The following is a 17,481-nucleotide window of genomic DNA, read 5'->3' on the forward strand; positions in this document are numbered from 1 at the left end:
TGGTCGAAATGATCAGGAAAAATACGCACAGCTGACGAACCCATTGAAATCCATGGGTAATCTCTGCGTATTGCAAATACGTCCGCGTGAGTCTGGCCTTCATAGGGTATTAAAAAAAATCATCTAAAAAATTACTTTAGAAAGTTCGACTAATGACCTAAAATAGTAATCATTTACTGTTATTAAAAAATGTAACACAAATGTAATGAAAAAAAAACTTAAAAATTAGGCAAGGAGGCCTCATAGGGAAACATGGGCTACAAAAAAATTGCAAATTGCGGCAAGATAGAGCGTGCCGCTTTATTTTTTTCGCAACATAGCATCACTTAAAGCCTAGCTAATGTGAAGGAGCCCATTGGAAAGCACGAGCTTCACAAACTTGTGTTTTATAGCGCTGCTGCATCACTGGAAAGTAATGCCTAAAGCTGCCGCCGCATACCGACGTCATGGAGGCGCAGCGCTGGAACGGGGTGCCTTGTTCCCTCACCTTTGAGCCCATAATGTATTTTATGGGTCCAAAGATGATGGCAAGTTCACTCCAATTAGTAAAAGTGTGTGTCATGGATATAACAAATACTACTGGAATTGCTAAAATACAATAGGTGGCACTGCAGAGGTATTGTTCCTACTTCCTTATTTGCATATTACCCAGGGGAGCAGTACGTCTCCTTACTCACCTTCTAGATGCTCTCCTTAAGGAATGATGATCCCCTTCCTGACTCACATCACAGGTCTCTAACTAGCCAAGCTAGGATCCTATTTCACACTGATTGAGTCAAAAAACCCTGAAACAGCTGTCTGTGTATGGAGTCTGGCTTGGTTTTATTCCCAATCTTTGACATTGATTTTCAGGAATGCTGCCATCCAATAGGTGGCGCTGCAGAGCTTTATTCCATCTTCCTTATTTGCTAAAATGTAGAAACCGTACTGTAGCAGTAAATACATTATAGCACAAAGCCTTTACAGTGTGTCGCCGTGGAACCCATATCATGCGATAACCAACTTTGTGTGGCTCTTTTCCCTGTAGTGTCTGCAGCTGGCGTGGCTACTACAAGACTAACTCATCTTCTTTTATTTTCCAGCTCGACTCTCTTTAACGTATCAATACGCACAGGATTCCAAAATGGGATTTGTCATCAATGCGATCTACGCCATGGCCTACGGCCTCCACAACATGCAGGTCTCTCTGTGTCCTGGATATGCCGGACTGTGCGATGCCATAAAGCCAATAGATGGGCAGAAACTGTTGGACTGCATCATGAAAGCCAATTTCACGGGTGTAGCCGGAGACATGATCGTGTTTGATGAAAATGGAGATTCACCAGGAAAGTACGTCGTATGTGTAACATTAAGCTCTACTAGTCCGCTGCCCTCGTAAACGGGTTGTACAAGGTTAGAAGAGCGTGGCTGCTTACTTGCAGACATAGTGCCACTATGGGTCAGGTCTGATATTGCAGCTCAGGTGTATTGAAGTGAATGGGGGGTGAGCTGTAAGACCACATACAACCTGTAGGCAGGTGCAGAGCTGTTTCTAAAAGATATTAGGCATGTTGTTCCCAGTCCTGAACAATCCCTGTAATTGCCAATGGTTGGAGAAGTGTTAACACATTAGTCGCCACGGTAGGAAAAAAAATTGTCCTCGGTTTCACAGTGTTTTCTTATGAAAATAATATAAACTTTGAAAAGAAAATTATCCTTTCTAATTCGATGAAAAATGTGTTTTTTTTAAACTTTTTGTTTATTGTGTATGAGTTATATGTAACTCACGAAGCCGCAGTCTCAAAACTAGAGTGAGTTAAATACGACTCACATGACCATTAAAGAGGTTGTAACAGAGTTTCAGGTTATCTCTACGGGACAGGGGATAACTTGCTGACTGGTGGGGGTCTCACTGCTGGGGTTCACTCAAGAACGGGGGGTCCTATCCTCATCCTCACCGTGGGGGGTGCAATAAGAGTAGACCGAATGAAGCGCTGATCGCGCAACTGCACTAGTGCTTCATTCATTTTCAATGGGACAGCTGAGATACCCAAACGGCACCCACTTGGCTATTGCTGTCAGCCCCATTGAAATTAATGCTCGGCCAACGAGCCATTCATAGTGACGTCACTGTGAGGGCAAAAGCGACCCCTGAAATAACAGGAGAGCGGGACACGGAAGTCACGTTCTCGAGATTGGCAGGATAGAGGATAACTTGATATTTTTGTACAACCCCTTTAAAGTGTTAATATTGAAATGTGCTGTAACTGTATAAAATATATGAATTTCATAATGCACAGCACTTCTAATACAGGTTCCTTTGAAGTTGCCTTTTTATGGGCCAAAGTGCAGCGGCGACGGCTTCAATGTCTAATTGACTCCCCGTCCCCTTAGGACTATTCACATGGGTTAATTACAGGTCGTGCCAGTATGAGAATTGGCAATTATTGTAACCATAGCTTGAACCACTGGCGTAACTATAGAGGATGCAGGGGATGCAGTTGAACCCGGACCCACGAGCCTTAGGGGACTCATAAGGCCTCTCTTCTCCATATAGGAAGCCCAGTACTATGAATGAAGCATTATAATTGGGGGCCCTGTTGTAGGTTTTGCATTGGGGTCCAGGAGCTTTAAGTTACGCCTCTGGCTTGAACACGTTATTTTGGCCTTGCATGATGGTTTTATGTGGGCATTGTGGGCCATACTTGTCTCATACATCAGTGTAAGTAAAGTTTGCGCCAGCGTAAGGGAAACATATGTATTAAGAAGTGCAAACTTTTAATATATGAGGGTGAATCAAAAATGACCCCCACTCCAATTATATTACAACTTCTGTTGGCCGCAATTTCTTATCAATGCTTTCCGTTGTAGGTTACGGTCTCCCCAGTCACTGCTGGGCAGGTTCGAACGGGTTACGTCAGTTAATTTATGACTGCAGTGCAAGAATAAATGGCTCTTGTGATTTACATATGTGGTGGCCATATTTATCAAAGACTTTGTGCACAGAATGGTGAAAGTGTTTTGCCGTGAAGAAGTGTGTACGAACAAAAAGAGAGGTTCAAAAGAAGGTCAGATACGTGTCAGCCATGAAGAAGGAGCCGGCGCCCGTCCAAGACTGATGACAACTTGGAGCATGAACATCAACTAATTTTTTTGATGTTGTGATCTATCAGACTGTCAACTGTTTGGTCCCCTGAAAGAAGCCCCAAGAGGATGAAGATTCACATCTGATGAGGAGGTGAAGATGGCGGGGCATTTATGGCTCACAGCTCAGCCTAAAACATTTTTTAATGAGTGAATACAAAAGCTTGCTGACGGATGGACAAGGTGTATTGAAAAGCCGGGAGACTATATAAAAAAATTATATATTTTCTGAAAATTGATTAAGATAAATTCTACAGCCAGAGTGCGGATCATTTTTAGCTCACCCTCATATTTTTCACATCTGGCGGCACCTCCTTATGCAAGAATGAAATCTACAACCGCTACGAACTGCCGGAGCTGGAGACGTCCGTCAACACAGAAGGGGGTGTTTTTAGCAAAAAAGGGAGGGAGAGAGCTCAGACCGCTTGTAGATGTGAACCACCTATCGGACGGTCCAAGGCTAATTAATGTCCGGCTTGGAAAGCCTTTCAGTGGCTTTATCTAGAGATGGGAGCCACAGAGATGGTGCTGTTTAATCATCTTTCAGTTGCTCATGCATCAGTGTATTGTATTCAATAGGCAAGAATTGGCCGACAGACTCCCTTTAAGGGGAGCAATGAAGAGTGATAAGCTTGCTTTTGGAGGACTGTGAAAGGGATTGTAAAGCATAGACAACCCCTTTTAATGAACGTGCTGTACAGTGATGATAGGGCGAGAAAACTGTAAACATGCATATGTAAGCTATTTGATGCCTTCTGCCCAATGCGCGCTTGTTTCAATCCCAGGACAGGCTAGTTGTCATATGACTGTGTTCACCTATCAGTTGACACTAGGGTAAGAAAATGTAAAAACTTAAGGGGTGGGGTCCGAAACATAAAAGGGTACCTGTTATCACCTTTGAGCCCCATAAGCTATGTTATGGGCTCAAGGTTAAGGGGAACCAGGAGTCCGGAGAGGTATGTTTTATACTCACCAGGTGCCCAGTTTCAGCGCTGTGCCCCTATGAAGCTTGATTCTTTCTTTGCGCACATCTCCCATTCATCTCTATAACGAGTCAAGCTCTGAAGTATACCAACTTCATGGGGACACCGCGCTGCAACGGGGTACCTGGTGAATATTAAACAGCGCTTCCTGGACTCCTCGTTCCCTCACCTTTGAGCCCCATAACGTAGTGGCACTCAAAGGTGGTGACAGGTTCTCTCCTAACTGTAACTAGTAGAAGTAAGTGTCATGGATATAACAAACACAACTGTAACTGATACAATGTAGAAACCATACTGTAGCAGTAAATGCCGTACAAAGCCTTTACAATGTGTTACTATGGAACTCGTATAATGTGATGACCAATTTTTTGTCTTTTTTTACTGAAATATTATCTTAGGAGGTCGTGGACTGGTATTTTGATGTCACACTTAGGTCACGCCCCCTCTCATGTAGCAATACCCAATGAAGCATTGCCCCTTTTCCAAATGATGCAAAAAAAAGTATGTGAAAGTGCCTAAAACACATAATAAATGTGGTGCAAGGCATTTAAGACCGTATTGGTCACAATTTACACCATAAAATTGGTGCATTTTCAATAGTACATCTACCCTAATGCTCTTCTCCAGGGATCTCTGAGGTCCTTGATCTGGCTACGATTATATTACATCATAGTAAAGGTTTTTAGCTTAGTTTCTCGGGGCAGTGCTTGGGTCGAGCCTGTCCACCGCTCCCTATAGTGGAAGTTACAGTCCTTATGATAGGGCTGAATTCTTGGCCCAATGTAATGAGTGCCGATCGACAAGCACGACGATCATCATGGGCCAAAAATCGCTTATTGGGACAATCAATCATAACTCTGATCATCCCCGTAGGCTGGCGGCAGAGCTTCTTGTTCACATGAGACATGTGGCGAAATAGCGCGCATTTTTATAATTACTGAAATCAATGATCAGTTAACAAACGGATATTTGCAGGCTAATTGTTGTGTCTCTTGCATGACCCAAAGATCACGCGGACAAACTTTAAGGTGACTAATAATCAGGCCATGTAAAAAGGCCTTTACGCAAACCCCAGAATGAGAGGAGAGGACCCGTTGAGATGAAGAAACCACATGCTCTTTGCTCATGCGTGATCGCTGTACCATACAAGCTCAACACAGTGGGCAGGATAATGGAGTTTTCAGTTGTAGATATATACGTATATATCCCATGTCCATATGTCTTATCATTATCATTAGGGAACTCCACACCTTTGTCCTGAATTGTCTGGTTTCCCCAAAAGCCTGAGGACCGTCAGTGTAAATGCATGCCCCGAATGAGCGACAAATGATAATTCATTCACCTCTCATTCGTTACTCAGTTTTTGTAAGCAGAAAACTGACCGCCGAATCGTCCCGTATAAACAGGCAGTTGCTAATTTACAAATAACGTCCTGTTTACTGTGAATGGAGGCGGGTGGTCCGGAACGATCCCCGACTCGCTCCGCCACCATTCACTAACGATTATGTAAAAGCACAAGAACCATTATCGCTGGGACGACCTGTTGGGCATCTGCGCCCATAAGGTCATTCCATGTAAAAGGGCCTTTAGAATGAAATTGAAAGTATTATAAAGCAGCACATCCACCTCTATGACTCCTAATCTAGATATTTCTTCCAGGTATGAGATCATGAATTTTAAGAAAATGGGTAAAGACTACTTTGATTACATCAATGTTGGAAGCTGGGAGACCGGAGAACTGAAGATGGACGATGATGAAATCTGGTCAAATAAGAATTCTGTTATCAGATCAGTCTGCAGCGAGCCCTGCGCCAAAGGAGAAATAAAGGTAATGGCAGCTCTAGGGGTTTGTTGGAAAGCTGATATAAAGCTTACAGTATATTTCCTACAGGAATGATCCACATACCAGGGTACCTCTATAAAACCCATCGGGGAAGGGGAGGAGGGGGGTGCAGCTGCAGCTTCTCACTCTGTTTAGTGAACAGTAAAAGAAAAAAGGAAGTGGAACAGTAAGGAAGGGAATCTGATTGGTTCAAACATGCAGCACTGCTATGACATCACACCGAGGCAGAACTCAACAAGCATGGAGAGAGAGAATATGCAGGTTACATGTGACAAGTCTGTCCGCTCCTATACGCATCTACAGCAGGAGCGACTGTGATAAAATGGATGATAGGTATGCTGTAATTCTGAAAGCCATTCCCATCGTGCCTCAGGATGAAGATGAGATTTAATGTACAATTGTGCTCAGAGAAGTTAGGGCTCTCCATACACATGGGATAGATGTTAGATAAATATTGCTTCAGCCAAAAGCTGTCTACCGCCCCATCTATACTGTATACATGCAAGCTTGCCCAAGTGTACATGTGGGTTGTGTGTAGTAAGGGGAGAAAGACACTGCCAGACACTTCTGGCAGCGGCTGATCATATAAAGACAAAGGGACTGTGCTGTTGAAATCCACCTGCCCAATCCTTCTCTCTTCCAACATCTGCCATCGAGGGAGAGTCAAGAGGCTGCCATACACAATTGAAATCAGCGGGTTCAACCAATCTACGTCTAATGTGTATGGCCACCCTGATACTTGTGCTCAATGGAATCCCCACTTAGGTCGGTGGGATGTAATCAGGAAAGGTTTTTATTTTTTGTAATCTATCTATCTATCTTGTTTCCTCAAAATAAGACCTACCTGAAAATAAGCACTGCCATGATTTTTTTGAATTTTCGGGGAGGCTTGAAATATAAGCACTATCCCAAAAATAGGCCCTAGCTGCATTACATTAAAAATGTAACCAATTCATTAATCCCACCTACAGAACGCAATGGCTGTGATTGGCTAAGCAGCGGTCGAAGAACAATCAATGCAGTGCTCGAGGAACCAATCACAGCCATTGCATAGGTTCATTGAGCGCTGCATTGATTGGCTCAAGAACCAATCAGAGCCATTGCTTCCTGGAGGCGGGATTTCTGAATCCTGTAACCAGGAAGTGATTTTATGTAAACGTCCGAGGACTGCAAGAAGTGTGTCAGAGGTCCAGAGAGCAGCGGGAGGGAGCTGGACTGAGCCTGCTAGGTAAGTATAATAAGACATCCCCCGAAAATAACACCTAGCGGCTCTTTTGGGGTAAAAATTATTATGACAGGGTCTTATTTTGGGGAAAACACGGGTATCTATCTTATATCTATTTATCTACCACATTCAGACTACATTATCTCCTACAAGCACTGTACATATAAACATTTCTTGATTTCACTTTCGGAGCCCATTCCTGAATTCTCTCATGCCGATTTCTTCTTTCCTGCCAATCTCCTTTTCAGGTAATCCGTAAAGGCGAGGTGAGCTGCTGCTGGACCTGCACCCCTTGTAAAGAAAATGAGATTATCTTTGATGAATACACCTGTAAAGCTTGTGAACTCGGCTCTTGGCCCACTGACGATCTCACAGGTGACTTTCATATCATTAAAGGGGTTGTCTTGTGTAAAGAACCCATTTCCATAAGTCGGATTACCGAATTCTGAGTTAATAGAGGGGATCCTCTCTTTAGGGTCCTCATCTTTTGGCTAGAGTAGAGAGCTGTTACAAGGAGTGTCTTCTCTCTCTGAAGGATCGGTTCTGTCTTGCATTACACAGGCAAACCAATGATTTGCATGGATATTGTGTGATGCTTAATTTTCCCTATGGGGGAGCTGCAGGAAAACTGAACACTTCCCGATAGTTTTTCCTGCAGATTACAGAAGATCGCTGAGGGTCTCAGCAAGGAGACACATTTTGATCATCTTATTGTTAAGGGAGACATCTAACAAGTACGGATTGTTAAAAGAGGTGACCTCTTTTACAGTGAATGGGTTGTGTACTTTGGATCAGGTGATATTGCTGGGGTACCAGGGTCTGACTAGAGTGCGTAAAGCCCACCAGTAGAATTAATTCTGGGGGCATATTGAATACTTACATGCAAATATTACCTGTCTGAGATGCTGTATGTTGGCTATATGTATGCAGTGGCATACATATAGCTATATGTATAGTGTGTTGAGAGCTTTTGATGTGGATGGCTGGGGGGCCATTCCTCGCTTAGTGCCCACCGGGAATTCACTTGACCTCCTGTGGACCAGTCCAAGCCTGTGGGCTACCATTTAAAAAGTTTACAAAATAAGGTGTAGTGATTTTTTTTGTGTGATTTAGAATGGCTCTCAGTACACCTGGAGTGTTCAGCATCATAGGCAGGTACAGGGCATTGAGGGGTAAACCATGGTAAAGTTCAGAACAGGTACAGAGGATCAGTCTTCAGAGGCTTCCAGATGAAGGGCTTCGTTGTACATGTTGGGCATTGTTATGACCAAGCCATACTCAGGGAACACTTCACTGGCAAGGCAAATCAGGAAGTGTCCCAGGCTGGAATCTAACGGGGAGGTTAGGGTAGCACCACATGCAATTCTACCTGGGGCACAGTGGATCTGCAGTTCTTGTAGTTTGCATGTTAAAGGCACTAGCTGACCACATACTTGCTGGTTAAATTCATATTTGCTGGCCTACGGTATAACACAGAATGAAAACACAACACAGTCTCTTTATTCCAAGAGGTCTGGCCTGGTGAGGTGCTTGCTGGACTCCGTACCAGTACCACGTGCACTAATATCCTTGTTACATTTCAGACACACTTTAGATATTAGAAAAAACTTTCTGACAGTGGGGGTGATCAATGAGTGGAACAGGTTACCACCGGAGGTGGTGAGTTCTCCTTCAATTGAAGTCTTCAAACAAAGGCTTAACAAATATCTGTCTGGGATGATTTAGTGAATCCTGCACTGAGCAGGGGGTTGGACCCGATGACCCTGGAGGTCCCTTCCAACTCTACCATTCTAGGATTCCTCTGCGACAACCTGATTGTCTACTGGACAGTTCTTGCAGCACTGTGCACAATACTTCTGTAGAACAAGGGCAACCAACAGCCCTTACTCACTAACTCAGTCCCAAAAGATCCTGCGTTTGACCTTTAGGTTAGGTCCACAAGGGGCTGATTTTCAGCAGAATGTCTGCACGGGCATTAGGCTGCAAATCAGCCGCGGAATGCCTATTTCCAAATCTGCACCATTTGGTGCTGGTTTTGAAGCTGGTTTCATCGTAAATTACGGGACAGAGTTTACACCCTCTCATTGAGGGGGGGGGTGAGTTCCGCAGCAGAGACAGCGATAAAATTTACATGTCGCAAATTTGAATTCAGTGGTGCAAGTCAAGTTTTGTGCAAGTTATTTCAGCAGCTTGCGGATGATATTTTCAAAATCTTGTCTGCATGGGAATCCTGCAGCAATTCCAATCCGTGGAATTGGGTAGGTTTCTTTTTCCTCAATCGCATACTGCCTCACACATGGTACTTACCAGCACTCGCTAACCAGGACCAAACCCCCTAAAAGGTACAACACTTAAACCAAACGGTACCGAACAAGAACCCAATAACCATGGGGTATCAAGGTAATAAAAGCCACTACCCCATCCCGCTTACACCGTCATCTAATTATCTTTCCCCAACTGTCTGGTACCATCGCCCGAAGGAATTCCAGTGTTCTTGCCGTTAGGTGAAGCTATCAAAAAGGGCTATAATGGTTATTATCAATATCAGCCTCAATGCCAGAATTTGCATACTCCAAATCCCATGGTCCAAACAGACTCAAGGCTGGAGGGTGAAAAAATAAAAAGTTTGGTTGATACCATGCAAATTGTCTAAAACTTGGCGACTTAGTTTAAATTCAATACATTTACCATTTACCTCCTTATCATTTGTAAGTCTAATGCTTTGTGCCCTTTGACCTTAATATACTGAATCATTATAGCAGTTATGGCTTTATTTTTCTGATGCAGAAATCTGAATCCCATATAGAGATGCAGCACTTCTGAAATTGAGTTTTGCAGTATGCTACACCATGAACATAGAATGCTTACCTAATTTGCATAGTCCACAGTAATTATATGTCAATAGCTATGCAAATTTTTAACCACTGATGACAAATCCTCAGGATAGGTCATCATTAGCAGATCAGCAGGGGCCCAACACCAAGGACCCCCACTAATCAGCAGTTTCCCCTAGGTAATTTTAGTATACAATGCTGCTGTGTTGCCGGAAGAAGACAGCTCCATGTATTGTACAGTGGCCTGGAGTGGTACTTCAGCCTAAGCCCCATTCATTTCAATAGTTTTGAATGGAACAACCAATTAAAAGATTTGTTTCACAATTGAATTTCTTCCTCCTTGTCATTGGGGGACATAGAAGACCTTGGGTATAGCTGCTGCCATTAGGAAGTGACACTAAGCAAAGAAAGAGTTAGTCCCTCATACAGGCTATATTCCTCCTGCAGGAACTAAGCTAAATCAGTTTCATCTTAATGTCCATAGGAGACAGACTTCTTTAGTCAACCAATCTTTAGTTGTTATCATTACGGATCTGGGAATACAGGGTAGGCATGATACTCTCCCAAGGAGGGTGAACAGATTGTCATTAACGACTCTGTTGCCAGCCCCGAGGCTCATTCAACATTAGTTTGGCCCTGACCTGCCAGCCACAGTGGCTCCCACTTTCGAGCACACTTTCTTTTCCAAAGGTAGGTGAGCACTGGGGTGCGCACTGCTGGACTCCTGGAACTTTACCTCTTGAGGTGGAAGGGTAAGTATCTCTCTCCCAGGGTAAATATGCCTACCTCCTTCTTACTTCTTCCCTCCTTATTTCCTCCTCCCTTTCCCCTGCCACTACCACCACCATCACCATTGGGCCCACAATCACCATCCTAAATTAGTATACCTCTTGGTGTGCAGCTGGTCTCCATTGCCCCCTTACTTCTACCTGGGCCCTTCTCCTCGTTGGGGTCAAGGTCCCTAACTGTTCCTGCTTGGAGGAGGAGGGTTGGGGCATGGACTTTTGCTGGTGGCAGCTGATGAGGCCGATCATAGCCCACTGACAGCCCTCCTGAGCATCCTGGGTTCTGTGGGCAGGCAGCACCTACTACATGCAACCGTGTGCTCTGGGTGTCCCAGACTGTCTCTCTCTCTCTTTTCAACATGGCGCTAGCTGCACATCTGTCGTACCGTTCACGGTATCCACATGTGCAGGTCACCTGCAGGTATCATCATAGATGTCCTCAGTACTTTCTGGGCCTCAAGCTCTACTATAGGCCCGGCTTTAGCCTAGCAGCCGACACTTCTGGTAGGCAGGCAGGTGGCAGGTGCCAGCTACTTATTTGGTCATGAGCGCTCGGTATCCCATGGCATCTCATCCTCTCTTGTCAGCACAGCTTCCTGTACTCAGTCCTCTGATTGGCTGCCACCCTCCTGTCTCCACAGAACCAGACCTCAGGTCCTGTTAACTCTATCACTGCATACTGTGGACCAGGTGAGCAGTTCCTGTCAGCTAGATCTCCCTCGCTTTTGCTCCTCCCGCAGTGCCAATAGCAGTAGGCTCAGTTAAGAGCTCTCTACCGACCAGCCACAGTATTTGGCAACATATCCAGACAACACCCAGCCAGAGTCACACATTGTACATGTGCGCACAGTGGTACCAGATTCCCAGCGGACAGTCTAAGCCATCTGCCCGATCTGTCTTCTGTAAAGTCGGGCAGCTGTTGATCCACAAGCAGGCACCCCTCCTATCCTACTCCCACCATCTGACGTTGATGATTTAGCCATGCAGAACCCTCCACAGGGTAGACCCCAATAGCTGACTAGGCCTCCACACTCGAGACAAATTCCCAGTTCTCTCACATCCCTCATCATTTACCGCCATCATCATCTGGCTAATTGCTGACCTAAACCAGGTAACCTCTGCCTTATTTTCCTTATTTGAGAGGGGCAACACTGAGAATGACCATTACAAGAGCCCACGGCCTGTCAGACAGGTGTCTCGGTACACCATAATTAGCTTGGCCTACCACATATACACTTTACCCCCACTACTCGTAGGAGTAATAGTTGTGCAGCCAGTCTACGCTTTACACGAATACAAAGTTATGGCAAGCATCAAGCCACCCCATTACTCCCTTTTATAGGAGAAGTAATTGGATTACGGTGAGACTTCAGATCCTCCATTACTTTGCAACTATGGCAACAGTCATATGTTCTACTACTTCAGGGGAGAAGTAATTACCGGTCAGGCATGACAACCATCCTCTATCTCATTATCCCCTTTTACAGGACAATTTTTGTAGGACTGTGATTACTATCATTCACCACATTACCCCCTTCCATAGGAGGAGTAGTAGCACGTTGTGCAACTCTCTATCTCTCCCATCTTCGGTATTGCAGATGTCCAGTAACTCAGGACAACTATCCTCTATTGTATTACCTTCTCTTATATGGGAAGTAATTGTAGGACCGTGACTCTAGTTTCTAATGGACACTCATGATCATTAGATACTTGTTCCCTTTCAGAACCACCTTTTTATAAAAGAGAAAAAAGTTAGTAATTATTAGAGATGAGCGAACGTGTTCGTCCGAGCTTGATATTCGTGCGAATATTAGGGTGTTCGGGATGTTCGTTATTCGTAACGAACACCATGCGGTGTTCGGGTTACTTTCACTTCCTTCCCTGAGACGTTAGCGCGCTTTTCTGGCCAATTGAAAGACAGGGAAGGCATTACAACTTCCCCCTGTGTTGTTCCAGCCCTATACCACCCCCCTGCTGTGAGTGGCTGGGGTGATCAGGTGTCCGCCGAATATAAAAGTCGGCCCCTCCCGCGGCTCGCCTCAGATGCCGTGTGAGTTAGATGAGGGACAGTGCTGTTTGTACCGGAGCTGCTGTAGGGAAAGAATTGGTAGTTAGTGTAGGCTTCAAGACCCCCAAAGGTCCTTATTAGGGCCACTGATAGCTGTGTGTTGGCTGCTGTTAGCAGTGGCAATTATTTTTTTTCTCAAAATCGCCTCTGCAGAGCGTTGCACCCGGCATTAGGGACAGAAGTGCTGCATAGGCAGGGAGAGTGTTAGGAGTGAGTGTAGCCTTCAAGAACCTCAACGGTCCTTTCTAGGGCCATATTTAACCGTGTGCAGTACTGTGCTGGCTGCTGTTAGCTGTGCTGCATTTTTTTTTTCTTCTCAAAATCGCCTCTGCAGAGCATTGCACCCTCCACTGATACTGCAGGGAAAGAATTGTATAGGCAGGGCCACAACACAGTTATTATTCATTGAATATACGCAGTGCTGCCTTTTGGTGGAAAAAAACTGAAAATAATTGTATTTGTCCTGCCTCTGTCCGTCCTAAGGGCGGTGGACACATGTCGGCTGCGTGTGCAACGTTTAAAAATCAGACGCACCCAGCTACGGTTTACTCCTGGCTTCGCCATTTGCTTTCCTTAATTGGGAAAAAAAATACCTGCTCTGCCAGAGTTAATAACTCTGCTACCCTCACATTCTGTGACACATTAGCAGGGACACAGCACAGTTATTAAACTTAGATTATTCATTCACTAGAGGCAGTGGGGCCTTTCGTTTTCAAAAAACGGAAAAAATTATATTTGGCTGCAGTCTTGCGCCAATTTATTTCCTGCCTGTGAAATCAAATCACTGGTAATACAGCATGCTGAGGGGTAGGGGTAGGCCTAGAGGACGTGGACGCGGCCGAGGACGCGGAGGGCCAAATCAGGGTGTGGGCACAGGGCGAGCTCCTGATCCAGGTGTGTCGCAGCCGACTGCTGCGCGATTAGGAGAGAGGCACGTTTCTGGCGTCCCCACATTCATCGCCGAATTAATGGGTCCACGCGGGAGACGGTTATTAGAAATTGAGCAGTGTGAGCAGGTCCTGTCCTGGATGGCAGAAAGTGCTTCGAGCAACCTATCGTCAACACGCAGTTCTGCGCCGTCCACTGCTGCAAATCCGAATCCTCTGCTGCTCCTCCTTCCTCCCAGCCTCCTCACTCCACTACAATGACACCTGCTCAGGAGCGGGAACACTCCCAGGAACTGTTCTCGGGCCCCTGCTTAGATTGGGCAGCAGCGGTTCCTCTCCCACCAGAGGAGTTTATCGTCACTGATGCCCAACCATTCGAAAGTTCCCGGGGTCCGAGGGAAGAGGCTGGGGACTTCCGCCAACTGTCTCAACAACTTTCTGTGGGTGAGGAGGACGATGACGATCAGACACAGTTGTCTTGCAGTGAGGTAGTAGTAGGGAGCAGCGCACAGAGGATTCGGAGGAAGAGCAGCAGGACGATGAGGTGACTGACCCCACCTGGTGTGCAACGCTTACTCAGGAGGACAGGTCTTCAGAGGGGGAGTCAAGGGCATCAGCAGGGCAGGTTGCAAGAGGCAGTGCGGTGGCCAGGGGTAGAGGCAGGGCCAGACCGAATAATCCACCAACTGTTTCCCAAAGCGCCCCCTCGCGCCATGCCACCCTGCAGAGGCCGAGGTGCTCTAAGGTCTGGCAGTTTTTCACAGAGACGCCTGATGACCGACGAACAGTGGTGTGCAAACTTTGTCGCGCAAAGCTCAGCCGGGGAGCCAACACCAACAGCCTCACCACCACCACCATGCGCAGACATATGATGGCCAAGCACCCCACAAGGTGGGACGAAGGCCGTTCAGCGCCTCCGGTTTGCACCCCTGCCTCTCCCCCTGTGCCGCAACCTGCCACTGAGATGCAACCCCCCTCTCAGGACACAGGCACTACCGCCTCATGGCCTGCACCCACACCCTCATCTCCGCTGTCCTCGGCCCCATCCAGCAGTGTAGTTCAGCGCACCGTCCAGCCGTCGCTTGCGCAACTGTTGGAGCGCAAGCGCAAGTACGCCGCCACGCACCCGCACGCTCAAACGTTAACCGTCCGCATAGCAAAATTCATCAGCCTTGAGATGCTGCCGTATAGGGTTGTGCAAACGGAGTCCTTCAAAAGTATCATGGAGGCGGCGGCCCTGCGCTACTCCGTTCCCAGTCGCCACTACTTTTCCCAATGTGCCGTCCCAGCCCTGCACGACCACGTCTCCCGCAACATTGTACGCGCCCTCACCAACGCGGTTACTGCCACGGTCCACTTAACAACGGACACGTGGACAAGCACAGGCGGGCAGGGCCACTACATCTCCCTGACGGCACATTGGGTGAATTTAGTGGAGGCTGGGACAGAGTCAGAGCCTGGGACCGCTCACGTCCTACCCACCCCCAGAATTGCGGGCCCCAGCTCGGTGGTGGTATCTGCGGAGGTGTATGCTTCCTCCACTAAAGCACCCTCCTCCTCCTCCTCCTCCTCTGTCTCGCAATCAAGATGTGTTAGCAGCAGCATGTCGCCAGCAGTCGGTGTCGCGCGGTGTGGCAGCACAGCGGTGGGCAAGCGTCAGCAGGCCGTGCTGAAACTACTCAGCTTAGGAGATAAGAGGCACACGGCCCACGAACTGCTGCAGGGTCTGACACAGCAGACCGACCACTGGCTTGCGCCGCTGAGCCTCCAACCGGGCATGGTCGTGTGTGACAACGGCCGTAACCTGGTGGCGGCTCTGCAGCTCGGCAGCCTCACGCACGTGCCATGCCTGGTCCACGGACGCTGCCACCCTGCGCACCCTGCAACATCACTTTAAGCTGCCAGTGCACCGACTGCTGTGCGACGTGCCCACACGGTGGAACTCTACGCTCCACATGTTGGCCAGGCTCTATGAACAGCGTAGAGCTATAGTCGAATACCAACTCCAACATGGGCGGCGCAGTGGGAGTCAGCCTCCTCAATTCCTTTCAGAAGAGTGGGCCTGGTTGGCAGACATCTGCCATGTCCTTGGTAATTTTGAGGAGTCTACCCAGGTGGTGAGCGGCGATGCTACAATCATTAGCGTCACCATTCCTCTGCTATGCATCTTGAGAAATTCCCTGCAAACCATAAAGGCAGCTGCTTTGCGCTCGGAAACGGGGGCGGGGGAAGACAGTATGCCGCTGGATAGTCAGGGCACCCTCCTGTCTATTTCTCAGCGCGTACAGGAGGAGGAGCATGAGGAGGATGAGGAGGAGGGGGAAGAGACAGCTTGGCCCGCTGCTGACGATACACCGGCTGATTGCCTGTCATCCTTTCAACGTGTATGGCCTGAGGAGGAGGAGGAGGAGGAGGAGGATCCTGAAAGTGATCTTCCTAGTGAAGACAGCCATGTGTTGCGTACTGGTACCCTGGCACACATGGCTGACTTCATGTTAGGATGCCTTTCTCGTGACCCTCGCGTTGCACGCATTCTGGCCACAACGGATTACTGGGTGTACACACTGCTCGACCCACGCTATAAGGAGAACCTTTCCACTCTCATTCCCGAAGAGGAAAGGGGTTCGAGAGTGTTGCTATACCACAGGACCCTGGCGGACAAGCTGATGGTAAAATTCCCAGCCGACAGCGCTAGTGGCAGAAGGCGCAGTACCGAGGGCAAGGTAGCAGGGGAGGTGCGGAGATCGAGCAGCATGTACATCCCAGGCAGTGCAACAGTCTTTAAGGGCCTGGCCAGCTTTATGGCTCCCCACCAAGACTGTGTCACCGCTCCCCAGTCAAGGCTGAGTCGGCGGGAGCACTGTAAAAGGATGGTGAGGGAGTACGTAGCCGATCGCACGACCATCCTCGGTGACGCCTCTGCCCCCTACAACTACTGGGTGTCGAAGCTGGACACGTGGCCTGAACTAGCGCTGTATGCCCTGGAGGTGCTTGCTTGTCCTGCGGCTAGCGTCTTGTCGGAGAGGGTGTTTAGTGCGGCTGGGGGAATCATCACAGATAAGCGTAGCCGCTTGTCAACCGACAGTGCCGACAGGCTAACACTCATCAAGATGAACAAAGGCTGGATTTCCCCAGACTTCTGTTCTCCACCAGCGGACAGCAGCGATACGTAAGCAATACGTAGGCTGCACCCGCGGATGGAAGCTACGTTCTCTCTCACCATCCAAAACGGGGACATTTCTGCTTCATCAATCTGTGTCTAATATTCCTCCTCCTCCTCCTCCTGCTCCTCCTCCTGAAACCTCACGTAATCACGCTGAACGGGCAATTTTTCTTAGGGCCACAAGGCTCACTCAAATAATTTTTCTGAACAATTTTTATAAGTTTCAATGCGCTTAAAAGCATTGGAACTGTAACTTGAACCAATTTTTCGTTACACTGGGCTGCCTCCAGGCCTAGTTACCACTTAAGCCACATTAACCAAAGCGATTAATGGGTTTCACCTGCCCTCTTGGCTGGCCATGGCCAATTTTTGGGATGTACATTAGTACTGTTGATACAGCAATTTTTGTGGGCCCTCGCCTACAGTGTAATCAAATAAATTTTTAGCCCACCTGCATTCCAGCTGACGTTACCTCAGCTGTGTTGGGCAATGCAATGGGATATTTCTATGTACCGCCGGTGGCTTCCTGGCACCCACCCAGGCAGTGGGTCCACAGGGAGTTTAACCTAC

At 47.4% G+C, this 17,481-nt stretch overlaps 1 protein-coding gene across 2 annotated transcripts in view; it reads left to right on the plus strand.

Annotated features, from left to right (window-relative positions):
- The window catches only part of GRM5 (glutamate metabotropic receptor 5), a 281,050-nt gene that overhangs the window by 223,889 nt on the left and 39,680 nt on the right, over positions 1-17,481 (plus strand). For both annotated transcript variants that reach the window (XM_066594092.1, XM_066594093.1), the window contains exons 4-6: positions 1,083-1,329; positions 5,766-5,934; positions 7,423-7,549. In XM_066594092.1, the coding sequence (XP_066450189.1) occupies positions 1,083-1,329; positions 5,766-5,934; positions 7,423-7,549 (543 nt within the window). The remainder of the gene's footprint in view (positions 1-1,082; positions 1,330-5,765; positions 5,935-7,422; positions 7,550-17,481) is intronic.

This window comes from Eleutherodactylus coqui, chromosome 1, assembly GCF_035609145.1.
Source record: "Eleutherodactylus coqui strain aEleCoq1 chromosome 1, aEleCoq1.hap1, whole genome shotgun sequence".
In the NCBI taxonomy this organism is placed as follows: Eukaryota; Metazoa; Chordata; class Amphibia; order Anura; family Eleutherodactylidae; genus Eleutherodactylus; species Eleutherodactylus coqui.